Consider the following 27,741-nt stretch of genomic DNA (forward strand, 5'->3'; position numbering starts at 1 on the left):
ATTGAGGGTGGTTTACCCTCGGTTTTGATTTTTTGGGGATGCTACCGAACTGCTGGACTTCCTGTCCTCCAAAATCTCCTCATGCCGATTCATCTGGTCGTTAACGACTTTTAACGCTCTCAATCTGAATGGAAGGATGTGCGGGGGCTAAAAGGTCGACCCTGGGTGCCCTGATGTCCTGATATCCTGATGTGTGTGGGTGATTTAAATTTTATTACCGTGGCTAAAAGGCACCCTCGCAATCCGCTGGAACAGATTCTCACCCGTCAAGTGGGTGCAGATTGTTTCTATCGCTCCGATCATCCCCCTTTTCATTCAGAAGTGGATTAAGCTGCGCAGTTATTTTTCCCGCTGGTGTTTTGACATCCTCGGTGGGGGTGTGGTCGCCCGGGGGCCAAAAACAATTTGCCAGGGCAATGAATTCAAGATTCAAATGAATAACGTTCTGGCCGAAATGGGCAAACTGGGCGATGAGTGTTCTCCACATTACGGGGCATTAATGGAAAGCTCTGGCTGCTCACTTAAAGCCATCAAGAATTAATGTCGGACTGTTACTGGTTTGGTACTTATGGAAGAATGACTGCTAAATGTGTTTAGTTACTGCTGTTGTTTAACTATTTATATGTTATGCATTTCAATTTTAAAACGACCCAATGTTCTAATAATCTGCCCAAATTTGTTAAAAAAGGTTTTGTATTCGTGTCATAAATCATACGCAACGTTTGGTAAGTGTTCCACGAAGGAATCTCAAGTGTGGTGAATTGAAATGAGGCAACTCTCTCTTCCTTTTCGAAATCCATGACTCCTGTTTTCTGGGTATTGTGTGTCACATGGTAGCCGCATCCTGCTGGGCACCATATCCTCATGCTCATGCTCATGCTCACCCACTACCACTCCCACTCTGCAGGATTCGGATTTCAAAAGAGTGCAAGTTGTAAATTAAAATAATGAAAAATACAAACACAAAAGGAGGGGGCATGTGAAAAAAGAGATAGCTAACGACATAAAACAAAGGACAGGACATGCGTTTGGCATCGCCTTGCAAAGGATATGGGCTGTCTGTATATACCATATATGCATACATATATAGTGGCAAAGGAGCAGAGTTGGAACTGAATAAATCAGAAAAGACCAAGGTAGACCTGCAGTTGAGTGGGGCCAAAGGATTGGCGACGATGATAAACGAGCGACACTGCGGCGCTGACAAAATCATTAGCAGCGAACTTTAATTAAAATATGATTTTCACACATTTGAGCGGAGTTAGGCGCCAGAAACGAGATCCTCATCAGTTCCACACCCATTGCCATTCCCATTCCGATTCCCATTCCCATTCCCGCTGCCATATCCAGATCCCTCGTATCCGAGGGTATCCAATCCCCAAAACTCCAAGACAGTGTCAACGTCGAGATGTTTAAGGCATCCCCGGAATCTTTTAATGGTTGCCACGCCCCCGACTGCCCCCGTTCACAAATCTTGTTCACACATTGTTTTCATTAAGCAAAAAAATGAACCGCGCAGAGAAAATATTTGCATACCCTGTAGGCAATACTCGATCAAATAAAGTATACCGTTTTTATTATAGTGTTGAGTTGTATTTCTCCTCTCAAGAAATACTTTAAGATACTAAAGAAAGTTATTATGTTTATCTATATACAACCAGACTAGAAACTTAGCAATGTTACTTATTATTTAAATATATTCAAATTGAAAGACTATTTATAAATTAAAGAAAAAATTATAAATTAATTGCTTAATCTTATTTCTAAAATCCCATTGACTTTTTTGAACATTAAAACAGTACAGGGCATTAGAGGAGTCGATAGTATTCATCTTTATCTTTTCGAATCCTTAGTCGTCGCCTGAATGGAGACTCCGTGATTTGGAGTTGCTGAAGTTGTTTGGAGCATCTCCGTTGTCATCTTGTTTCGACATCTGTTTGCATTTGACACGATTATTTATGTTTATCGCGCGTTAAATGCGCCCTATTATCAGCATAATAATCGTAATTAAAAGCCAACTAATTTATGGCAGTGATTTATGCAGCGCTCTCGTCGCGGATTCCTGGCATTCCCTACTTCCCTCCGGGTTCCTTTTTTCGACTCTTCCCCGCGCTTCCTTCCTTCTGACCCACACTCCTCGATTTGACTTCTCAATTTTGGTCTGGCACTGCGCAATTCGGTTATATCCCGCTGGGCCAGGATAACCGACCAAGACCAAAAGGATACCCGCTGGGTGTTTTAATCTCATTAACTGTCGACGCGATTTCGACGCTCTTTCCCTTCGTCTATATTCCCATATATATACATATAGACTTTTTGTGACCTCTGATTATAAATGTTGTGTTGTTGTGGCTGCAATAACATTCAAGCAAATTGCATTTGTTATCCTGCGGTTTCTATTTTTCACGGTGAGAGATGTCGAATGACCCCTCCCTGTATCTGGTTATCTGCATAGGTTAAGTTACGAAATAGAAAATCCTAGATCAGGTTCATCTTCTACACGTTCTACATGTAGCATGATATGCCATCCTGAAGCCTTTTCGAAATATTGGCAATAGGATCACCAATAACTTGAAGCTTCTGAAACTGTGATTATCTAAGAGTTTAAAATGGTTATATTATATTACCACTGCCGCTTTCCCGACAAAACTTCGCGACCTTTAAGGTGTGCTCGAAAAGGCTTCTCCCATTCATTTGCAGTCATTACGAATTCCCCGCAGGTTTCCCAGCAAATGGCCTCAATTGTTGCCTTTTTAGCCACTAATTGCTCAATTAGTCGCTTGGCCCAGCCACATGACATAGCCATAGCCCGGATCGGACCGTAGCCACACCCCCCTCAGCCCAGTCCGCCCCCTTTTTGAACCCCTTTACCCCACACCCCTTCACCCCTTTACCCCTTCACCAACTCATTCCACTCATAAGGCAATTATTTAATGTACTCGAGAAGTGTACCTATCTATTCGACGGAAAGTTCAGCTACTTTAGTTGGCTTTAGTTAGAAACACGAATATGCCGCAGTATTCCATATATAATATATACATACATATATGTATATAGTTACTTATTCGGCATGGCACTACCCTTGCTCCTAATAAGTTCGTTAACAACTCTTCGAATGGTAATATTTAATTTCGACTGCGTCTCCAATTGACGAACCTATCATTTTGGACTGCGTGCGTTTGAGCGGAAGTTCCGAAAGGGTTGAGTTCCCAGTCCTGTCAGTCGCACTTGGCGGATTTTCGGCTGAGAAACTGCAAGTACAGTGGGGCTAGGCTTGAGGGGACGGAACAGAAAGGAATACATAACGTACCAAGATCGGGGTCCCCAAACTCAGCAAATATCTTTAATATTTTAAGGATATACTTGAGCAATTTCTTTTGTATGAACCAGTACATTCTATATTTGTTATATTTTTAATAATTTAGTTGATCTTTACTTTATACTTCTGTGTGTAACTAATTGAGCGCGTATTTTCAAAACTCCAAATGCCATTTAGTTGTGGCACGCAATCGCGGAAAGGATATTAGTAAAGGATCCTGCTAGCTGCGCCTCCATCGATGGCAGACAGTTGCATTTAATTACGTCAGATTGGATCTGCTCCGGTTCATTGCAGCCAACTGGCAGGAAGGAGTGAGGACGAGGAGCCGAAGGACACGCAAGGCCAGAGGACAAAGGACCCGGCACCCAAGTTTCAAAGGATATACAAAGAGTTGAGAAGGAGCTGGGAGTTCCTTAACCTCGGCGGAGAACACTTGCCGGCACAGCGTCAAGTATCCTTAGACAATTACCTTGGCCCGAGATGATTATCTGCTAGAGTTAAATTTGATACCGTCTATTAGCCTCGTTATTATCCTTTTTCTGCACCCGAGTGAGTGTCTCCTGTCCTGTCCTTTCCCTTCCTTTCCTTCCTTTTCATTTTTTCGTTTCGTTCTCTGCTCCTTGCCATTTGAAGTAGTATCGTGTGTCAGGGCGAATCTTCATTCATATAGTGAGTAGTGGGTACATTCGTCTGGGTGCAGGTCCTGATCCTGCCCGGGATCCTGGAGCTCCCACGCTGCAATAATATAGTTTCCATTGATGAAACGGGAGACGAGCGCTGCGAGATGGGAATGCCAAAATAAAAGGAGCACAGGAAGTGCGAGAGTGTCGAGCTATTTTGTCGGCTTATCATCCATCATCCGCACATTAGATGATGATTCCCAATGCCATTCCTTGCTAATATAAGTCTTCGGTTTCAAAAAAAACAAAAAAAAAAGGAGAAAATATGGACAAAATACAAAAAGGTTGTTGGCAACATGTGTTTTTGGATATGTTTTTATCAGATTTCCCGCGCACAACTTGTCCGAATTCTCACAATTAGCCCCGTTCCCATTTTCTACTCTTATTTTTCCCATATCGATTCACGCCCACTTGTCAACATTGCATTCGTGAAAACCCAAAAGAAATTAGTACTCTAAACCGAAAAAAAAGTGGAAAAGCGGATCAGAAATTCCACATGTCCACAGCTGGCAGTTAAAAATTTCCGTGCTTTATAATTAATATTTTTCAAATGAAAGGTATTACAATTAGTTTGGTTTTTTTTATAGTTTTCCGGGTATCTCATTGTAGTCCTTGTGTGTTTTTTGTTTTTTGTTTTACATGTGATGTGTCCTCATGAACATTTTGCGGTTTGACGCTGCTGTCGTGTAGCTTGTTAAGACCAACAACAATTATGGTAAAACATTAAAGAAAAGTTGGTAACAAAAATACAGTAAAAAAGTAAATGTGGTTAGCAAGTGAGGTGAACATTCGGTGTCTTAACAATCGGATATCCTTTGATACCCTAACTAACATTGGGAGTATTTGCGTAAATTTATTGCAAGAATCTAAGTAGGGAATGATAATTTAAACAAGGCAAGGATAATTAAGGTTAAGCTAAAAAGTTATTTCAAAGAAAGTAGTTGATTTAAGAGATTATTCCTTTCTTTTTCTTATCCTCCATTTGTTTATGAAATATATTTCCATCACAAAAATACGAGTACTTGAAGAAGAGTGTCCTGGGAAATTTTAAATCATATCGCACATGCCTTTCGCACCAACGCCGCAGGACATTCTCAATTATTCAACAGGATTCGATGGCCTCTACGAGGTGCCACAATAAAAATATATATATATACTTGTATACTATATATAAAAAATGTGCCGCATTAATAATTATTTTTCTGTTTCCTTCATGTGGAAATTATAGAGCTGCAAAAGTTTTCGATGCCGCTTCGGCTTTTCAGCTCCTCGTCAATTGTCTGCTCCTTTGAGCTGGGGAACCTGGCCAGTTGTCCGATTCCCAATCGCAGTCCCTGTAATTCCGGCAGTGTGTATGTTGTGTCAACAGATGTGTGGGTTCCACTGCTGCACTGCATCGCGTGTCGATCCTCGTCTGCAGTCATCGGCTCTGCTTACGTAAATAGAATTGTGCAACAAATTGCCGACCGGTGGAAAGCCCTTGGAAAAATCCAATCCGCCCACCTGGTCACCTGATTTCAGTTGGTAGTGGTGGTGTCATTAAGGTCTAAGAAATCGTGCAATCGGAAAAAGCAGTCAAATTAGCTGATTATGGGAAACGGAATTAGCTGAAAGTCGTTAAGGAAACCCACAATTTAAGAGGTATTCAAAAAAAGTTTCTTAGAATATATCTACTTAATATCTTTCATAACTCTGACTGATATGATTTCATTTTGCTCCAAAATTATATCTTGATATCTAGTTGATCCTTCAGTTTTGCTTGAAATGTCCTAACCATTACCATTTCAAAATCAATAACCCCTGACTACCTTCTAGATTCCTTTTTGGAAAACTTCCCCATTCCCCCCCTCCCCGCAATCCTAATGAAAATCATTTGTCGTTGGCCGTTCGAGCAGAATAATTTGCGCCGGAAATCTGTGCCCTGACTGTCAACTATTTTGTGGTGCCAGCGAGCAGCTAATTTAAAGAAAAGTTCAAAATACCATAACGATGGACCGGTTGAAACTGCAGTAATTGAATTTTGCCAGTCACACCGAGGACAATGAGAGCCGCAGGGGAAAAAAAGAACCCCGTGGCATTTACGCAATTTGACATAATCCATTATTTAGCATTAATCAGAAGCACAAATCTGGCGAGGAAGGGGCGAGAAGGGTGTAACTACCTGGACATACAGTTGACCAGTGTCCTGGGTGCTCGAAAAGGACTATTCACAACCCTTTCTCAACGTTTTAAACTCCCTTTCTAGACATTCTAAACTGACGACTCATGTCGTTGGCATTCTGGTCGACCACTCGCCTCTGAGACAAGTGGTTATTAAGTTTAATGATTTAATTAGAAAATGATCGGCAATTGTCGTTTTGTGTGCACTGGCAGTAGTTAAATCGAATTCGATTCGTTTCCATTCCATTCCATTTGATTCGATGCGATTGGACTTGCCTTGCAATTTGCCAAAGGCCGCCGTACAAATGTCCCCGCATGCGAGAAACTTGGTATCTAACTATCCAACAATGGCCAACCACTATCCACACATGCACAGCTCTGCTGAAAATGATAATAGTGGAAAATTCTAATAAATACACACACGTATTTATTCAAAAGTCATTTTAAACGCTTTTTTGTGGCTTTTTATGGCCCAATAATGATTCGTTAGCTTTCATTAAAGTGTTGTGCTTGTTAACAATGGTTTTTAAGGCTATATTAAAAATTAACTATGAATGGTTTTCTTGTTTTCTTTTTTTATAATAATATTTGCTGTCTCTAATTAATGTATCTAACTCATATTTTATATCAATATAAAATGTTTACTTAAATCTTACATCTTATTTGGTTTTATTTTCCACAGTGATTAGTAGACTTTGTATGCATTTAATTGGTTAATTTAATTGTTGACTCAATGTCTACATTTTGCAGTTAACTGCTGCAACTTGAGGCAAAGTTTGTTTAGCCTTTTGTTCGACCTGACCACTCTTATTTCGCAGATGCCCTCAAAGGAGCCGCTTGTGGACCAGACAGTAAGTTTTCGGTGTAATAGAGACTTCCAGGAAGTAGTTACCGGTGGGCAAATCGAAAAAAAAGAAGAAAAGAAATATTAAAAAGGACATACAGATTCTCCTCTGCTGGCCGCACAATAGACATGGCCATAAATGGCCAGGCAAAAAGTGCCAAAGATGAGAATAATAAAAAGTTACAAAAAGGACAAATGGCAGACAAACTGGCACACAGGAGTCAAAGTCCTTTATGAAGGCTGCGGACTCGATTGTATTTGCCCAAGTAATTGATACGCTCAATCGTCGAGGGGACAGACAATAACACGCATAAATGTCAACTTTACGCAACTGACAATGAGAGTCTCCGGAGTTCGGAGTTCGTAGTTCGGAACCCGTAGTCCTGTATCCTGAATCCAGAATCCCTGTCCCCCTGTCTCCCGACTCCAGCAGCACAATGGCCGTGCGGTCGGCGTCGAGGACAACGCAGCATGCGACACAATTTATCAATTAAAGGAAAATTCCGAATTACCAAAACTCCGTTTTTGCAGTTGTTGTGTGCGAGGCCTTCTAATTACGCGACATGCGCTGACAAATTTTCACAGTGACAAATTTCTGGCCGGGCTCTCCTGCCCCTCTGCCCATTTGTGCATTTCCCATTTTCCATTTTCCGGACACACAATTGCCGATGGCAGAGTGAGGCTCGTAAATCCCCATAAACGATGATAATGGCTGTCAGTTTTCGGTCGCCTGGCATTTGTCTGATCGATCGAATCGATCGGCCAGATTGCAGTTGGCATGATGCTGCATCCCTCGGATTGCGATCCTTTGCTGCTGCTGCTGCTGCTACTTCCTCATCTCCTTTCCACCCCCCCCCCCCCCCCCCCCCCCCCCCCCCCCCCCTGGCTAACCGCAGAAGTGTCCTGGCCGAAAAGGATCGGTGGCAAACAAAGGAGCACGCACAGCATGTGGTACCCACATATGCATTCAATGTCCTTCGTTCGCTGTACACAAAAACCGAAACCTATAAATGCAAACAAAAACTTAACCGGGGGGTTATTTAATATGCAGAAAAGGATATAAACACAAATGCTTAAATTGAAAATCGCGCCTGATGTGTTTGTGCGTTAATTTCGTTGTGTTTTGTCAAACTTTTTAATTGCTTAACGAACTTTCAGCACAATTGGCATTTATCCATCGTTTTCAATCGACTTCCCCTGAATAAACCGACGCATTATGAACACTTGACTGATTCGGACGTTCCCCTTTTCTATAACTTATATTTTTTTTTATTAATTTTTTGCATAATTCATAATTCGATTTTGTTGGCATGCAAAGCGAATCGCCTGAGTGGCCCAAACTTTGGCAACATTATGCATAATTAAAAAATTATAATAGCGAGCTTGGGATATTTATTTATTATTAAAATTAAGTGAGCATAGGAAAAAGCTTAGGAAAATTATGCACATATATTCATTATCTAAATACTTAATTATGAAGCATTATCGGAATAATCATATATAAAAATTGTATCATCTCTGACTATTTTCTTTTTATACCAAGTTCTAAGACTTCTTCAATGTTTTTTGATTACAGGTTTAGTTAAACCCTTAAATATACAAACGACCAATGCAGGCTTGTATTACTTTTTGTTTGATTTGTTTACAACATATAATTTGTGCAAACATCGCAATAAAAAAACCATAACAAATCGAATAACAAAAAAAAAATACGAAAAAAATTAAGCGTTTGTGTGCAAAATGTTCGACAAAACGCTGACCAAAGTGGGCGTGCCACGGCCCCCTGATTATATTACAGGCATAGCGCACAAAAAAATAATAATAAACAGACAACAATGAGCGAAATTAAATAAACATTGCTCGTCGCATATGTGATTATGGCAAATAAACGAAACGAACCAAACAAAAAAAAAAGGAATACAAAAATTATAATGGAAAATGTGAAAAATGCGAATGGGACAATGAGTGGCTTTTTTCAGATATAGTATATATATAGCCAACCATATGACAATGACTGACTGGAGATACAAATGGGGAAAAAGTAGAAGAAAAAACTGTCAACGGAACGAGTGCCACGCCCCCGAACCGCCTCCTCCTGTAATTATGCGGTTAAAGTTAATAATCAGTTTATATATCTATCTATCTATATATTTCGTTTTGTTTCTTTTTTTTCTTTTCAACCAAGAGTCCCATGGATGATACGCATAGTTGGAGACCGTGTGCGAAAGAGATGGCCCAGCCGAGGGTGCGAGAGAGAGAGCAGATGGCTTAACCCTCCGCTGGCCAACCAACGATTGTTTGTTGTGGCAAACAACGACCGCCGATTGGCTTCACTTAGCTCGGCTTCTTTTTCTTGGCCCACCAATCTGTTTGGCCATCTGCCTCCCCATTGCCTTCTATTTTTTAGACCAGTTTTTTTAAACTGCTTTTTTTTTGTTTTCCATTTTTTCCATGCTTGATGGACCTTGGTAATCGCCTTTGCGGTCAACGGAGAAGTCAAAAGCGGCTGTATCTCAGGGTTCGCGTGTACTTTTCTAACTGCCATTTAACTGCAAATTGAAAAACGCATTTCGAGTGCGGTACGAAAAAAAAAGTAGTAAACTAGTATAATAACCGCCATATGCGTGCAATGGAAAAACGTCAACGGGCAGACGAGCATTTTCATTCTCATCTCGTTGTCACGCACCTGGCAACCCTTTTTCTACCTTATTTTTTAACCATTTACCATTTAATATATTTTTGTTCTATTTGTCTACTTTTAATGCTGCGACACACACGCACTTTTCTGTGCAACGTGCCACTTGCTGTGGCATGTTGCCACCGTGTAATTGCGATAAGTACAGGCCAGGTCGAAACCATTGGCCACAAAACTTGGCCCAAATGCCGCAGTCACTGAATCGATTCAAGGGGATGCATCATTTCCCCAGATGGCCTCAGTTTCGCGCTCTGGATTCTATTTAACAGTCAGTTATATTTAAAAAAAAATTAAAGGTTTTACATTAAAAATATTTACTAAAATAAAATAATATTTGTTGGGATTTCTGCATGTTTTTTCAATTTTGGAAATTATTTATTTTTGTGGGAACTGAATTTAAAGACGATTTATTACTAAAACCTGCTTAGTTAGTATGATCTATTTGCATTACTTATGATTCTCATAATTTATGAAGGCTGTAAATATATTGTGATAAGTGCAAATAAGATCTTATTTGTGGGAACATAATGTATTTTATTTTGAATAGGATTTATGCATATAATTACAAAAAATTACAAAAATTGCAAAGCATATTTAAGAGCTCTCAGAAACAGCATTAACACACCCCTTTCGCTCCTCCCCCGCTTTTCTAAGTACCAAACTACCAGCCATTTAATGTTAATACCCAAATGCCATCGTAAACCAATTCGTAAAAGATTTCCGGCGAATCCCCCAAATATCCTTCAGATTAGGCTGTCATAACTGGGACCCACCCACAATGGAAACTCCTCCCCAGGACGCATTGCTGTTAAGTATCTGATCCGCATTAGCTGCGAATGCGGAAGAGATTGTCAAATGGGTTTCTAGTAAAATTTTTAAGTGTATCAGCGCCCACACAATTATGCAGCCAACTGGCCACGCCCCCGAATAGAGGGCCAAATGGGCGGAACGGGAGTTCAGCATTATGATTTCATTCCATATCCATATGTATTCATGCACAAAAAGGATTACGAGGACGACGCGCAGCTGATTAGGTCGACACGTTCCAGGCATCGCTTGTGCGTATTTCACTTCGTGTGATTTTGTGTGGATACACTGGAATAAATGTGGTAAACTTTTCAGTTAGTCAAATGAAAGTAAATCGTGGAATAAGATCATCAAATGAAAGTACACCTAAAGTACCTAAATATAAACCTATAATTTAATCAGCTTCTAACCTTCAAAGTGCAAATATTTGTTTTAGCTGTTAGATGTATTATTTTTTAAAATTTTAAAGCAGTTTTATCTATTGTAATTTTAATTTATAACTTGGATTTTAAATATATTTACTTATAAGTTATTTTAAAAATGCAGTAAAGTGAATAGAGTCCTTTGCTTGTGCTGATATTTTCTTGCTGTGCAGCCAAAGGGCCGGGCCATTAACAGGACCTGGCCAAAGGACAAAGGACATTCCCGATGCTGGGCAGCGAGATGCAGAGAGTCGAATAGGAGGCGGCGGCGAAGGCGGGACGGGCGTGCCAATTGTGCGACGAGCGACAAACGCGAGCGAGCTCCTTTAAAAATGCAGCAGCAGCGGCAGGAGCAGGAAAACAGGAGCGGGGCGATGACGAGGTGCAAAACCCCGGATCCTGCCACGCCCGGCCCGGCCAGGACCTTCGACAGCCGGCCCATTTCTGGCGCGGGTTTTCATTATTATTTTTTGCTCCTGCTTTCATTTTGCTTTTTTTTCTCTTCCTCCTTTTTTGTTGTTTTTGCATCCCGAAGAGGAGGTGGGGAGCAGCGATTCATTTGACGGGCGGGCGTGACACGCCCACTCGGCACATGGGCAACGGGCGTGGAGGGAGGAGAGAGCGGGGGGCAAGGACACGCTGCCTGTCACATGTCAAACCGGAAGTATGTGAAAACCAAAGGCAAATAATATACTGCTGCAATATGGATTTAGGGTGAGCCAATTGCCAATTGCCTAAGTGCAGCGATTTTACGCTCTTCAGTACCAAAAGCAAATAGGAATTAGATAATTTTTAGGGCAAACCGGAAGTGTCGTCCTTCGGAGATCCTTAATGGATTTAAACATGTAAATATATTTATAAAAAACAAACGACATGTTTTCTGCCGGCAAATATTGAACCATTCTCTTGATCTTAATGTAATATTATAAATATTTTGTTTAATACTTGCATTCATACTGATTTAAGCAAGCAATCATGTATTATATTTAAAAATGTATTGTTCATCTTTGGGGTTACGGATTAATTAAGCTTTTCAACTAACTAATGAATTAAATAAATATATATTTCTCCTAGTGTAAAATCTGGCACTAGCTCTTGAATTCTATTACGCTGTCTGTGATTTGTCGTAATTACGCAGGACTTTCGACGCAGGACTCGCCAGCTCATGTTGTATGTTAGTAGTGCACCCTTTTCGGGCATTGAATTCCGCACTAATATAATTATAGAGCCCGGCCGGAAGCGCTTTCACAGCACCCAAAAGGAAAAAAAATCGGAGCCCGGGGTGCCGGGAATGTGTGCCATCATAGAAACTTGGTGCTGCGAGCGACTCGAGTGTCCTGGCGAGCGGAAGCCATGTGCTTGCGACTGGGTGATTCACCGATTTCCTGATGGATTGCGCAGGAGCCGCACCAATCGCTCCTCGGCATCTGAATTCGGAATCTGGGTGCTGGATCGACATCGACGCACTATATAATTATCGGCAACAATGCGCTCGAGTATCGTTTTTCAAGCATCCTGTCCCGAGTCCTCCATGTCCTCGGTGTCCTTGCTGCAGCTGCCTGGAATAACAGTTACCAGTTGGCGAATAATTTGATTTAAGAAAAAAACATTGAAAATTATTATATATCCTGGCTGGTTGCCAAAAATGAAAAGCGTAATTTTCGCGCGCTGTTTGAGTAATTGAAAGATTGATTACCCTGGAGGGGGCATGGCAAGGAGCACGTGCTAGGACCTCTCAGGTCGTCAGGAGGTCGGTCGGTCCTTCAGCGTAATTCCCTCAACTCAAGCTGTGTGCAAATAGTTGAATGATTGATCTAATGGCGCTGTCATAATGGAACCCAGAATTTAGGGAACATATTTTTCCATATTTATCTTGTGAATAGACTTGGCTGACCTACGATGTAGAAATTATATTGGAAAGGCGAGAATTCAAAGACTCATATATTCCAGTAGCTTATGATGCCAAGAAAATCCTAATAATACCTAATGAAAGTTCAAATTTCGATTCACACCATTTAAAATGCAAAATGCACCGTAATTGTGTTCAAAAAGTGGGTAAGGCAACGCAGTCAAGCTAAAATTGAGTTGCAACTTTCCTCTATGATTTCCAACAAAATCTCTGGTCCAAATCTAACGTCTCTATTTGCCATTTTGCCAGCTGGTGCAGAGAAAAAATAAAAAAAAACCAAAAAAAAAAAAAGGGAAACTTGCAGTTGGCAATTACTTGGCCTAAACCAAGTAATGATAAATAATTAAGGCAAAACAGCGCCAGATTAATATGCATTTATTCACACTTTGGCGGGGGAGCCAGTGAAACAAAGCCACTAAATGTATCTGGGCATCTGTTGTGGCCCAGTTGAATTGCTGGATTTGTCGGTTAGCCGGATTGTCGGATTGTGGATGCTGCTGCTCGGGCACGAACAATGCCAAATCGAGATGGAAAATTGCGAGTATCACTGCAATGCAGTAGCACAACAACCACAACCAGTTGCTGGCTAAGTAACAATTTCCACGAATGCCAGAGAACTTAATAATACAACGAAATCCATTTAATAAGCAACTGCAAATGGCAACGGCAGCTAACTGCAACAACAAGTGCACAGCCAGCAATCAGTGGCAGTCATAAAAAGGGGGTTAATAAAGGGGGCTTTTCCCAATACCACGGCCATTCAGCGCGGCGAGGGGGGGGGAAAGGTCTTGCTGCGAAACCGAAGCCATTCCAATGTGCGATGATCGCTTCCTGTCGATAAGATGCGCCTAATAACAATGCTTCGATGGCCCCAAGTCTGGAAACTGGCCCCTGCGAATCGGATACCAGTGCCTTCGGGCCAAAAAAAAAAAAAAAGGAAAAGAACAACAACAACACCAGGCCGATGGCCAAGAGTCCAATGCTTGTAATCACGCTCAACGGCAGCAAACAAAATTCCGCAAATTATCATAAAAAATTACAATAACAACGGCAGCATTTTGATCCCCAGTTGCAGTCGGGCCAGAGATTCTGACTTGATCGGGCATCGGGCAGAGACAAAAAGCCACACTAGCCAGGGCGATCTAAACTTGGCCAAGACGAAGCGGCTGATACCCTAGAATTTGACAGATCTGGGAAAAGTATATTCTTAGCCAAAGTTGTTGCCACAAAGAGATCAAATCATGATCGTTAACTGTTTATATATATATAGTATAAAAGTTACTTACGACTGCTTAAAAACACACAGGATAATCATTAAAGCTGTACTACAAATAATTACTAGATATCAAGAGCAGTTTTAAAATATTATAAATGAATTGTGAATATTCTGAATATTAATAGGTGCACACAAATTGCGTTTGCTACCTAACTCCCAAGCACTTATTTGTATATGTTATTTGAAAAGTTTTAATTTCACACCTTGAAAGTAAGCTTCATTTTGCACACTCTCCGTAGATAGTCAGCCTATATAATTGGCCGATCCACGTGCATATAGTACCCATCGGCAGCGATGGCTGCTGCTTAAAGTGTAACAGCAGAAGTCAATCATCTTGGCGGAGCATCCAACGAGTTTTCCCCCCTCAAAAGGGGGGGCGTGGGGCGGTGTACTCCTGCTATCTAACCAGTTTTCCTTTTATTTTTTTTTCGCCCAAGAGACCTGAGGATCTGGTGTGGCTGAAAAAAAAGGGGGCTTGAGTTTGCATGCCAGCAGCAAATAAAACGCAGCACACACGCACAAAATGGTAAACAACAGCGGCTTTTGACGGCCATTGCTTTTGGCCACAATGGCGCGGCTTTCACAGGGGCTGCGCTGAAGGCGTGGAGGTGGGGGGCTGTTTTCTTTTTTTTTTTTAGCCAAACCACTGACTGCAGTAACTTTGGCAACGTGGCTCTGGCTTCCTTTGGCTTGCGTGCCAAGTGGCAATCAGTCACGTTGGAAGGCGTTGTCCGCGTGTTGCTGCTGCGGCTGCTTCTGCTGCATGTTGCTAGTTGCTAGTTGCTGGTGTGCATGTTGCTGGTTGCTGTGGATGTTGCTGTTTGTGCGAATGTGTGTGCGCCAGCGGGCCGGTTTTTTGTTATTTTTTTGTATTTTTTTTTGTATTTTCTGTTCAGTTTCTTCCAATCCAATCGCGAAACGCCGCCGCTTCAGCCAGCCAGCCATCTCTTTCTGACGCGCGATTTTGCGATTCCGCGATTGTTGCCATTTTGCTGGACGGCACAAAATGCGTCATTTCGAGCGAAAAGAAAGCTGCTAAAACGTAATCATACAAGCAACACACACACACACACAAAAACAAAAAAAATAATAATAAGCTCAATTACGAATGCGCTGGCTTTTCGTTCTCTGCAATTTCCCGCGGGGCTCTGGGCATTATTAACTTACCTGCGAAATGGCCCGCTAACCGTTAGTTCGCTCTTAGCCCGGCTATTCGATTCGGGCCAATATTAAGTCGATTCCATCGATTTCATTGACTCTCCACGCAGGTGCCAATCGCGTCTTACGTGACGGAATGCGTTTTATTCATTGGGTCGTTCGGTTGGGATTTTAGATCTGGCAGATATATTTCAGGCGGCTGATTGAGTGCCAATCGAACGAATATAACCTGCTACTGACTTGGGCTTGCATAACGCTCTCCTTCCAATTTGTTGCGTCAGTGGGTTTATTCCAGAGCTCCGCCGTGATTGACAAGTATTTTCCCAAGTAACGCCCTCTGGAATCACGGCAATAATTTGTATACATTTTTCCCCAAAAAAATCACTATTTTGACCAAAACATTTGGTAAAAGCCCGTTGAGCTCGATATTTATTTTCCGTTTGAATTGTGTCTCATCTTTATGAGCTTTTAAGGCCGCTATGTTATGATTAAAGTCCGCAAAGTCCGCTTGTCCGGATTTTGGTCATAAAATAATCAGTTTTTTAGACACAACTTAAAAAATGATTGCCTGAATATGGAATGCAATACCGCGATAAGTTCGTATTTAAATTCCCAATCGAACTGTATGCACAAATGGAAATTCTTTTTTTTGGACATTTTTTGCAAATTTAGATGATGTTACCCCTTACAAAAAATGCGAAAATTGACCCAAAAATTAATTTTCCTAAATTCTTCAAGAAGTGATAGAGATCGTTAGCACTGGTAATTAGCTGCTCAAAACAGTTATTTTTTCATCTATATGACAATTTTCAGAGAAGTTATAACGAAAATTCCGATTGTAAATATCAAGTTTTTGGCAAGAGCCGTGTTTCCAAATTTCGTACATCAAAGATTCCGTTTTTTTGCCACAACTTTAAAAATAATAGCCTGAATATGGAATGTTATACCTCGCTGAGCTCGTAATTAAATTTCCAATCAAACTGTGTTCAAAAATGCGAATTCTATTTTTTGACCGGCGAATCCGTCGGCGTCGTTTTGATCAAATCTAACTTTATTCCATCTAGTTGGCGTGGGGTTTGCAGTACACGTATACAGCTAGCAATTCGGTTATTCGAACCCCATTCGTTACTTGGTACAGTTGTAAGACACATCAGGTTATTTAAAATTCTTACAAATAAAAATAAAAATTACAGTTATTATACAACAAATAAATACCATATTAAACTCCCCTCTCCTTTTCTTTTTAGAATTTGATTCAAAAATCTACAATATTCTATAGAAAAAAGGAAAATGGCTTCGATCAATCCATTTTTTGAATTTGTGGCTACATACCGTAGAAAACATCGAGCCCTAAAACAACAACGCGTTATCGTATCAAGAGCTGCGGTTTCGTGGAAGGCTTTATCAAGATCGCAGAAAGGTCGCTACCGTAAAAAGGTACGCATTCATTTTTGAATTGAACATTCATATTATGGAGATTATTAATTTGTATCATTTCAGGCGAGCGATGAACGCCATCGGCGTCGTAGAAATGCTGATAAGAAAGCCAGGAAAAACCAATAATGGCAGTGATGCCAACGATGCCGTGCTCTACGCTACCGTTGGCCCCGAAAGAGTAGAGATTTGAAACGCAATTCTGCCTGCTGTTCAAAATTCACAGCTTTGCATTCGTTATACCAAATTAGCATTTTATGCACTGCTTTTGTTTTTATTGGTTTCGAAATTATCATCCTCTGTCTTTTTAGTGAACAAAATAATCAGTTTTTTGTCAGAACATTCCCAATAAAGGTTCAAATATAGAATGCCATACCTCGTTGAGCTCGTAACAAAATTTCCAATTAAACGGTATTTAAAACTGGATATTTAAATTTTTTGCCATTTATTGCAAATTTACAAAAAATGCGAGAATTGACCCAAAAATTAATTTTCCTAAATTCTTCAAAAAGTGAAAGGGGTCGTTAGCACTGGTAATAAGCTGCTCAAAACAGTTATTCTTTTATCGTTATGGCAATTTTCAGCGAAGTTATGTCGAAAATTCCGTTTGTAAATATCAAGTTTTTGGCAAATGTTGTGTTTCTGAATTTCGGTCATCAAATAATCAGTTTTGTTGCAAGAACTTTAAAAATAATTACCTGAATATGGAATGCCATATCTCGTTGTATTCGTATTTAAATTTCCAATCGAACTGTATCCACAAATGAAAATTCTATTTTTTGTCAATTTTTTGCAAATTTTAATGATGTTACCCCTTACAAAAAATGCGAAAATTGACCCAAAAATTAATTTTCCTAAATTCTTCAAGAAGTGATAGAGATCGTTAGCAGTGATAATTAGCTGCTCAAAACAGTTATTCTTGCATCTCTATGTCAATTTTTACCCAAGTTATGAAAAAATTCAATTCGTAAATAATATACATGTTATCCAACCCATGAACATAGCTCCCTTCCACAGTTTGTAAACAAATTTCAATTCTCCATCTCGTCGGCATTTCCTTTGTCTTTGTTTTTGTCATTGCTTTTGCCAGCACTTAGCTACCCGCTAATATAAGCAACCCAAACTTAACGTAAACACAGCTTCCGCTTGGAGAAGAGTAACAATTTTAATTTACATAGATTTACGAATTGCCGAATTTCCGTCATAAAATAATCAGTTTTTTAGGTACAACATAAAAAATAACATTCAAAATCTGGAAAGAAAACCCTCGTAATTAAATTTCCAATCAAACTGTGTTCAAAATTAACTTTCCAAAACCCGTCAAAAAGTGATAGGAATGTTTAGCATTGGTAATTAGCTGCTCAAAACGGTATTCTCTCATCTATATAACAATTTTTAGCTTGCGAAAGATTCGTTTAAATTCAAGTATTTTACCACTTGCTTTTCCAATGACAACTGATTTATTTTGAAAACCTCTCCTAGGTGCTCGAAGTACAGATACAGATACCCAATCTGTCTATCGGATCCACGTGGTTCCGTTGGACAATTGAATCCGATGACGTGGCCCAGTTGGCGGCGGAAACGCGGCGGAAAGTCTCAGAAATTGCTACGGGCAGCTGGGGCTTTCCGCTCAGCCATTTTCCTATTTCCCCTTTCCATTTCCCCAGTCCATTTCCCATTTTCCTTTTACCATCTCGCGCTCGTTGGCCATTCGTCCTATTCCGAATGGATTCGCTTGGGCCCGTCAATTAAAAGGTGTGGAAAATGTGGAGTTCACATGCAAAACAACAATTTAAATGACCAAGGCGCCTCCCCAGAAGCCCCAACCCTCTTGCAATATGGAAATCCAGATATGGAAGTATGTTTTATTCCTCACGTACTTTTTTTGTCTGTAATTTTTCTCCTTGCTCTCTATAATTGGAGCAGTTCATTAATGATCATGTAATATACAAAACGTATGCGGGTATGGTCGGTCAGTGGCGTCGGGAAAGGGGGGAGGGGTGGGAGGTGGGGGGGGGGGGGGACAGGAAATGCAACAACACGAAGGCAGTAACGAGGAAAAGTCAGAAGGCAGGAAAATTGCATGCGATTTGCAAATTGTTTGACGATTAAGAAAGAGATGGCGAATCTTTTGGGGCTAACGAAAAGCAAAAAAAAAAAAAAAATTGTACAAATACACAAAAGGAAAGTCAATGAAAATTACAATTTAAATGGACTGAAGGAAATGCCCCCCTAGATTCATCAAACCAAAATGGCGCGCGTGTTTTCCCAGAAAGTAATTAATGCGGGTAGCACAAATATTACGATTTTTCCGAATCCGAAACATGATGCACCCTGTTAATCTATATGGGAAAATAATATAAAAAGTACTTCTAAAGTGCTTTTTTTACTGAAAAATAATTATTTTAAAATTTTAAAGAAAATTAATAATAGACGAATCCTACTATTAAAAAGCCATTTTATTCAATTGTATTTAACTTCAATCTGTTTTTTTGCTATTAATAAGTTTTGGTGACCCCAATTTAACGATTTTTTGTTGATGGATCTAGAAAAGACCTTGAGGAATACCCCCTTGGAGTACCCTATGTTTTTTTTTGGGGGCTGCTGCTCCTTTGGCTGGAATTTTTGTTTCTTTGCGTTTGGCGCTCATTAAAGTGGAGCTACCGGTTTTCGATCTCGCTCTATTCGCGTCTGTCCGTCTCTCTCGCTCGCACAGGCCGCGAAGCCAGTTTACATGGCCAGTTGGACTTGGCAACTCCACCCGCCCCCTTCCCATGCCCCTTTCCAACCCACTTTTGGCCAATTCGTTGGCCATTTTAATGGCCGCCGACCGAACGTCGCCGTTTCGTACTTTTTCTGCTTCTTCTTGGCCATTTGGGGTGTTCAGCCAACTGCAATTATTTCGTTTTTTCTGCTGGCCTTTTTTTCAAAGTGTGTTGTTGCTTTTCTTTTAGCGCAATAATTTGCCTCTCTGTGCATTAAATGGATTTAATGAATGCGGTCCTATTAACTTTTTTCCTCTGCATTTTTTTCCTGCTGAAACTTGCTGCTGCTGCTTCTTCAAGTTGCTGCCGCTGCTGCTGTTGTTGCTATTATTAATAATAATTGGGCAAGTCGTCGTCGTCGTCCGTCGCCGTCGTCATCTGAATTTCAAATTCAACTTCAACTTAATTTTTATTGCCGCTTTTTTTTCGCACAACAAAAACTACACCGAATGCAATGCGTTCGCTGAAAATTGTTCGGGGAGCAGGGGGTTTCCCCGGGACAGGTTCAGGCTACCAAAGTAATTGCTGTTGCAAAAATGGCCGTTCCAAATGGAAATTATGCGCCATTTGCCCCCAGGAGATAAGGCGGGCTTCTCAGTGAAGTGTAGTTGCCTCCGCAGATTCGCCAGATCTGCTGGAATTTCTTTATAAACCAGTTGAACTTTACTTATCTATAATACAATCGGCAAAGCTGTGCTATAAAATCATTCCTAAGCAGCAGATGCACTCTTCATTCTAATGAATAAATGAATGGTTTATTTCATTGAATAATAACTACGAATATTTTGCCTACAGAATTAACAACAACCTTTTTAAAGTTAGGAACAGCAAGCCCCGAAAATGCAATATTATTTGTACTTTTATTTCTATATAAACATAGCAGTTATTCAGGAATATTCAATTTCGTAATGGAAAACAATGTTCAATAGCCAAAAGCCTAAATTTCCTTACCCACTTTGTGAAAAGATTTTCCATCTTGTTCTTGCGCATCGAAATGTGCCCCAAGTGCAAACGTTTTCTTGAGCTTATCTTCTGACATTTGCGAATCAATGGCAATTGATTTCGACTCCTTTCCAACCAATGATCGCTATTGAAGCCGGGAAATGCCATTCAGATGGCAGCTGCCGGAAAAATACGGGAAGAAAAGAGACGATAACTTAGGGCCAAGCACGCTCCACTATTACCCCGACTCCGATTCCGATTTCGATTCGATTCGATTCGATTAGTGTCCTGCGGTGATAATCGCTTAATACAACAACGGGGAAATGGCTGAAGGACTAGGGCAGCAGCAGGAGGAGCACTCAGAGGAGCCAAAAACTAAAAAAAGAAGAGGAAAACGCCAGGAAGGGCATCACGTGCTGGATGCTACATGGTGGTGCACCTATGTGTTTATAATTCGGTTATCCGGCGGAGGTGGTGCTGAGTAAATCAAATAATAAGGGTGGCTTTCGTTTACCATATCCATTGGGTTCGTCGTCATATAAATATATTTTTTATTTCTGCCTTAGCGCATTGTTGTTTTCCCAGCTCATGATTATTATTGCGTTTATTACGATTTCCATTTTCGGACCGTGTGGCTGGAGGCGTGGCCAGGGAAACGCCCCATTTATATATTTCATATGTTCGGAATACAAAAAATAAAACGAATATATATACATATTTTTTGTCCGTTCCGGTGTCAGGCTTTTTCTATAACAATGACACACGAGCGACCCTCTTTGCGGCACCTTTTCACTTCCTCTAATTTATATCCCAAATTTATACCCCATCCTTTGAACTCTATGCCATCCTCATGCAGATCCTTGTCTTAGTTTCCATGCATGCATTTTCCCTCCTTTGCTTTTCTTATTTTCTTATTTTCTGTAATAATTCATAATTTCTCTCGGTGGCCTGCAACATGTAATTTGGCAGCTGATGCATTGATGGCACATCGTTATAAGTCTTGCAGCAGTTGCAATTTGCATGACGGTCGCGGCTATTAGGGAGGATGCACTTGACGTTGCCTCCGATATGGATATGGATGTGAATATGGATACCCCCAGTTAGTTAAGATCGTTATGCAAATGGTCTGGATAAAATATAAGTGTGGGTCGAGGAGAGAGGAACATGGAGAATGGGGGAGGATCAAAGAAGCAATCCGATGCCGAAGATAACTGTAGATAAGTTAAGTTAACAGATTTATTAAGTTTGATCGGAGAGCGAATTATAAAATAAAGAAATTACAAATAAATTGCAAAATTTATCAATAAAAAGAAATGTAGGTAAAATCGAATACTTTAAATTCACTTTTGTTTCTTTCATTTGTATAAACAAAGTATGTATATATATATAACTTATATATAACAATAGAATTTACCTTTTATTTAAAAATATTTCTTAGTATGTTTTTTCGGGCTTGTCTAGATTAAAATGTTATATTTATCCCTTTCCACCCAATTGAACTTCTCCACCCACCAAATGTTGCTTAAAGATCAGTCGAGTTCGTATCCTAAGTCTTTTGTTTGCTTCTGAAAATTTTCCAAGCCAGAACAATTTGAATACGGGCCACGTTATAATTAAAGGCAATAAAAAACCAACCGCCAAATGGTTATGAATATGAATAGCTTGCTGTTGTTGGTTGTTGTATTTGTTTTTGCCACATTTCCAGTTGTTTTTTTTTTTTTTCTGTTACCACTTTTTTAATTGGAGCAACAAGCTGGAAACGAATGAGCTTGGCTCATTGAAACTCGCTGCCGATGTTTTGTATGCATTCAGTTCATTTCTGTTTGGTGGCGACCGTTTCCACCTGCCCCCGCGGCCACGCCCCCAGATGCCCTGGCCCCCTTCTTTCACATTTTTTTTGTGGCCACGCCCCGCGCGTAATGTGGGTGCGAATGGGAGTGGAAATCGAGATGCGTGGTGGCTCGTTGGGCTAATTCCGCGGGAACCGCAATTAGCCAGTCATATGTATACAAATTTATGAGGCCCCCGCTACGTGCCCCAACCACGTTCTTTCGCCAGCGACCTTATGCGGGCACCATTTTCTACCCGACTCCAATAATTAAGTGCAATAAAAGGCAATTAAAAGTCAGCTTAATTAACCAAACAACAAACAATATGCAAAATAAGCCGGCTTAGCGTTAAGTAATCATGCTGGAAATTTAATAACTTTTGGGCGCAGCGCAGAGTCCTTGGAATTGTTTCGAAAGTATATATTTCATAATGAATTTCTGGGAAATTTGTGAAAATGGAACTTTGCTGCGTATTGTTAAATACTTTATATATGTCGATTTCATTCATGTGTTTTATTTGTAATCTAATATAAGAAAGTAATAATAAGAAAGTATGTAATCTTAATTGTTGATTTTTGTTAAAATCGTTGCTTCATTGATATTTCAATAAACATACACAACCAATAAGATAGTATTTGAGGATCAGAATGCAGGTTGTTTATAAGAGCATAAAACCACAAATCGATCGAAAAACTTTCAATCGTCAGCAGGCGTGGACCGCAAGGAACTCTCCTCCTGCGGTTTTGTGCACAAACATTACAAAGGTATTACATGCCCCAGTGGACAAAAAAGAAAGAAAATAAATACGAAAAACAGTTGTCCAGGGTCAGTTGCAAATGGATTTTTAAACGGTCGGACAACCGCAAAGAGATGCCTTGAATAAAGAAACTGGACGAGGAGGCAAGACAGCGTGAAATTATAAGTAAGTTTTCTAGCACGCACATGATATTCGAATACTGAAAGGTAGACCGATCACGCATAACGGATCTTTTAATTAGGGCCATAAACGCGGACCAGGGAATCAATCAAAGCGCATCGACCAACGATCCAAATCGATTGCCAACAATCGCAAAAGATCAACAAACCTGATCCCCCAAACCACCATTGGTCTTCCCTCACGACGCCTTTTCGTTTTTCTACCCATCGCGCGGATTGCGTTTCAGTTGGCCATAAAGCCAGGGAATCGATCCGCCGATCGGTTCGCTAATTATGCGAAATTATTGATTATTGCGGGCTTTTCACTAAACCGCCAAATTGCGTGTACGTGCGTCGGCCCGACGACCTTGACAGTTAACTCGATCGCTTTTACCTGAAAACCTGGTCTAAAATTAAAGGCGTTGGGAAGAGGAACACGACCAGTATATCTAGACAAAATTAAACCATCAAATTGATCACATTGCTTGAGAGGCTTGTCAGTTATTGCATAGTTCTCCATAAAATAGGGTACAATATTATAACAACAATATATTTGGTATAATTTGAAGGACCTAATTAGGAAGCAATATAATAATATAAAGGCATTAAATAGGTTTCCCTTATTAACCAATTCCCTTTGAGTAAAGCAGTTTCACAAGTAAACTTATGCCCGCACAATGATTATAGTAGAAGACGTCAAACCTTTTGAAAAATGTTGAAATTCCAGTACGATAATAACATAGCCCTCGAGCGAAATTCAAATTACGCGCCCTGCCCGCTGGCGCCCCCTAGCGCCTGCGGTGCCAAGCTGAATCGCTTATTTCCCCCGCCCGGGGGCGCTAGGCGCCATGCAACCCTGCGCGACAACAGCTGACTGATATATACCCATCTCGCTCGCTCTCTTTCCTTCCACGCCGTCAGCCGCAAAAACCAGCGGACGCTTAAATTTTCGTAAATATTTGTAAATAACAAGGGCTAAAGTTCATTTGGCAATAACTAACCTAAACTTCATCCACAGCTGGAGCTGAGTTCAGCGGACAGCATCCACGCGTTTAGTGAAAAGGTGCGTTAGCAGCCGGCAAAGTGAGGTTATGTCCGGCAGCATATAAAAATAGTTGCCATCTATCTGAATGAATGCATATATATGTATTTACATACCTAATTAATCGGATATATGTTTCTAACGACTTGCCATATCACCGCAGATCAACGAAGATGCCGCCCAAGAAGCACGACGAACCGGAGCGCAAGCCGCTGATCGGCAGAATTGGAACGAATCTGAGAATCGGAATCGTTGGCGTTCCCAACGTGGGCAAGTCCACTTTTTTCAACGTTCTGACCCAAAGTGCCGCCCCCGCGGAGAACTTCCCTTTCTGCACCATCAAGCCGAATGAGAATAAGTATTCCCCAACATATACATATATATATATATTTCTTTATATATATACATATATCTGGCCAATTACCAGGCGAACCTGCGGGCGGTGGCAATTTCCTCGATCATTGTAATCATCTCGTGGAATATAATTTTTATGCCGGCGATGCAACAATGGCCTCCAGGAGCAACCGCCGCCGCTTCTAATTCCAAATTGCTCTCTCGACTGGACCTTCTAAAATAGCCACAGTGGAGCCTCGATAGGGAACACACATCCCTGAGACTCGCAGCTAAGTAGGGCATTCTATGACAATCTTCATGCTATGGCCATGAATTATGGTATTATAGTCTTGAATTGTAGATAATTCCGATCCATTTTAAAGCTCGAAAACTTAAACTTTAGCAAACTTTAAGCTAAAATCATTTATATCTTAGATTATCCTTACTAAGTATCTCATACTGAGTTGTCTCATGTATCCATTCCTTTTGGACTATAGGAGTAACAGATAGTTTCTTAGTTTCATCTTGCACTCAACTCTATAAATTAGTTAAGAAACCCTTTTTCTACTCATTTAAGGCATCTTTAACAGTTGAGCTAACCATGCTCCACTGTCCTTCGCGTTGGGGGCGTGTCACGGCCTTAGCAATTTTATCAGATCCAGTTTCCAATATGCAAATTGCCCCCGCCTTCGGTTAGCTTCGGTTTCATTTTCCTGGGCTTTTTATTTGTGAGCGACTTCATTTTGGTTTCGCTGCCCCTTTGCGGATGGCGCAAAATTATAGAAAATTGCCATGATTGGCCGCTGATGCTGCCGGGCTGCCAATCGTTTTTGTTTTTCATATTCTTGTATTTTGCATTTCTGCGCCCAGCCAAGTCAGCCCGACTAACATGCGTCTCACCTCTTCTTTTCATCTGTTCCTGCTGATGCTGCCGCCGATGACTTTTGCCTTACCCACACGTCGTGTTCCGGTGCCCGATGAGCGTTTCGATTACCTGGTGGAGTACCACAAGCCGGCCAGGTAAGTTGGAGCATACAAATCCCTTTCATCCAAATTTTAGTTTGTCATTGCTTGTAAAAAAATCATGAACCTGCGTCATGAAACACATTTAAAACGCGTAACAAGTTGCGGAACTTGTTGTTTTTATTATATTCTTGTCAATTGCTTATTAAGTTAAATAAAAAAGTTCTGCACAATCGAAAGTAATAAATATTTAAAAACTAGTGTGGTTCCTGCATATCTGAACGTCGTGGACATTGCTGGCTTGGTGAAGGGAGCCGCCGAGGGTCAGGGACTTGGAAACGACTTCCTCTCGCACATCAGCGCCTGCGATGCCATTTTCCACTTGTGCCGCGCCTTCGAGGATCCGGATGTGACCCACGTGGAGGGCGAGGTGGATCCGGTGCGCGATCTGGAGATCATCTCCGAGGAGCTGCGCCTTAAGGACGAGGAGAATCTGCTCAAGAACTTGGACAAACTGGAGAAGGTGGTGGCCCGCGGCGGCGACAAGAAGCTCAAGCCCGAATACGATTCGATGCTGAAGATCAAGGAGATTCTCATCGACCAAAAGCGGCATCTGCGCTTCGAGGACTGGAATGCCCATGATGTAAGTACGAAAACAATCCACATCCGCTAGGTGGCATTAACGCTTCTTGTTATTCCCTACCATTTAAAAAGAATAGTATATCCATAAAATATTGTATTCTAAATTTATTAATTAAGTATGCATTTGTATTCGTGCTTTCATTCCTTGTTGTTATTATCGTCCCTATTTGTTTGCCAACAAAACAGCGAAATCTGTGGATTTTTTCGTTTGACCTTGTGATTTTCCCTCCCGTTCTTATTGACGCTACCACTACTTTGTTCTTTCAGATTGAGGCCTTGAACAAGTATCTGTTCCTGACCTCCAAACCGGTCATCTACCTGGTGAACCTCTCGGACAAGGACTTCATCCGCAAGAAGAACAAGTGGCTGCCGAAGATCAAGGAATGGATCGACAAGAACGATCCCGGAGCACTGCTCATTCCCTTCTCCGGCGCCTTCGAGCACCAGCTAACCGAAAAGGACGAGCTGGAGCGCAAGGCCTACGAGACGGAGACCAAGTGCAAGAGCATGCTGGAGAAGATCGTTGTGACGGGCTACAAGGGCCTGCAGCTAGAGTACTTCTTCACCGCCGGACCGGATGAAGTGAAGGCCTGGACCATCCAGAAGGGCACCAAGGCTCCCCAGGCCGCCGGACGCATTCACACCGACTTCGAGAAAGGCTTCATTATGGCCGAGGTGATGCACTTCGAGGACTTCAAGGCGGAGGGCAGTGAGGCGAATGCCAAGGCCGCTGGCAAGTATCGCCAACAGGGACGCAACTACACCGTCGAGGACGGCGACATCATCTTCTTTAAGTTCAACGCCGGAGCTGGCCTCAAGGATGCCAAGAAGAAATGATACCGTTTGGCCATGATCATCGCCATGTCCACCGTTCTGTACATTAACTTGATCTTGTACTCCCAGATGTTTCGCTTCGCCAGAGGCTAGCTCCTCATTACCACATCCCTCACTCTCATGTTCGAGGCCTGAAAATGCATTTTGAATTTCCTTTTTTTTGTACGCTATGTAAACACGCTTGTGACACACAAACCCAGTCGTTGTTTGTTATGGTAACAGGCGGGTTATCTTGAACACCATTTGAAGCTACAGTGATACTTTATGGCTATATGGTCATTTGTCATGGGTAAAAGATTTTGACACATGCAAGTCATAAAATTAGGTTGGAGATTCGGAAAGTGCTAGTATTGTGTTGCTATCCCTTTGCTCCTTGCTAGCAGCAAACAATAAGCAATGACATATCCCTTGTCAGGCATTGACATTCTGGTAACCGAAGTCTCAGATTTCTATTGCTGCGCCGTTGCAAAACTTTTTAATCATGCTGGCAAAGTTGCTGCTGGAAACACCTGTGCAAACCTCTTTGCCACCAGAGCCACCAGGAAAAGCGGCCAAGTGCAAGGAGCGCAGTGCTGTGCGGTGGTTGCTCTGTGCAAATGCAGCTGCATCCAGTACACAAAGGATCGGGCGGTTGAGGTGGCTGGCTGGTTGGTTGGCTGGTTGGCTGGTTGGCTGGTTGGCTGGTTCCACTGACTCTGGTCGCAGCGGCAACTTGCTAAGCACATAATTTGGTTTACCGCATTGCCAAACATGCGCCGCCAGAAACACGCAC

General features: G+C 41.3%; 1 protein-coding gene and 3 long non-coding RNA genes across 19 annotated transcripts; 3 read left to right on the forward strand and 1 right to left on the reverse strand.

Moving 5' to 3' along the window:
* Nucleotides 1–9,009: 9,009 nt before the first annotated feature.
* LOC116802241 lies at nt 9,010–10,041 on the forward strand. Its single transcript, XR_004362608.1, has 2 exons — nt 9,010–9,100; nt 9,189–10,041. It is a non-coding gene; the product is annotated as an uncharacterized LOC116802241 (long non-coding RNA).
* Nucleotides 10,042–11,041: 1,000 nt separating this feature from the next.
* LOC116802235 lies at nt 11,042–15,368 on the reverse strand. 4 transcript variants are annotated; one of them, XR_004362598.1, is made up of 3 exons: nt 15,280–15,368; nt 12,624–14,570; nt 11,042–12,486 (listed from the first exon to the last, which is right to left on the reverse strand). It is a non-coding gene; the product is annotated as an uncharacterized LOC116802235 (long non-coding RNA). The 4 variants fall into 4 exon arrangements; XR_004362597.1 differs by lacking the exon at nt 15,280–15,368 and adding an exon at nt 14,633–14,725; XR_004362599.1 differs by lacking the exon at nt 15,280–15,368 and adding an exon at nt 14,629–14,720 and having other exon boundaries at nt 14,316–14,570.
* LOC116802234 lies at nt 14,021–17,079 on the forward strand. 12 transcript variants are annotated; one of them, XR_004362589.1, is made up of 4 exons: nt 15,366–15,380; nt 15,943–16,032; nt 16,518–16,707; nt 16,771–17,079. It is a non-coding gene; the product is annotated as an uncharacterized LOC116802234 (long non-coding RNA). The 12 variants fall into 12 exon arrangements; XR_004362591.1 differs by lacking the exons at nt 15,366–15,380; nt 15,943–16,032 and adding an exon at nt 14,021–14,035; XR_004362585.1 differs by lacking the exons at nt 15,366–15,380; nt 15,943–16,032 and adding an exon at nt 14,563–15,154.
* A 6,960-nt stretch (nt 17,080–24,039) lies between these two features.
* LOC6617486 (obg-like ATPase 1) lies at nt 24,040–27,164 on the forward strand. 2 transcript variants are annotated; one of them, XM_002041767.2, is made up of 6 exons: nt 24,040–24,116; nt 24,174–24,218; nt 24,361–24,551; nt 25,490–25,550; nt 25,755–26,136; nt 26,403–27,164. In XM_002041767.2, the coding sequence occupies exons 3-6, from the start codon at nt 24,371–24,373 to the stop codon at nt 26,970–26,972; spliced, it is 1,194 nt and encodes a 397-aa protein (XP_002041803.1). In that variant the 5' UTR covers nt 24,040–24,116; nt 24,174–24,218; nt 24,361–24,370; the 3' UTR covers nt 26,973–27,164. The 2 variants fall into 2 exon arrangements, with proteins under 2 accessions (XP_002041803.1, XP_032581210.1); XM_032725319.1 differs by having other exon boundaries at nt 24,062–24,106.
* The last annotated feature ends 577 nt before the right edge of the window (nt 27,165–27,741 follow it).

Source organism: Drosophila sechellia, chromosome X (assembly GCF_004382195.2).
Source record: "Drosophila sechellia strain sech25 chromosome X, ASM438219v1, whole genome shotgun sequence".
NCBI lineage: Eukaryota > Metazoa > Arthropoda > Insecta > Diptera > Drosophilidae > Drosophila > Drosophila sechellia.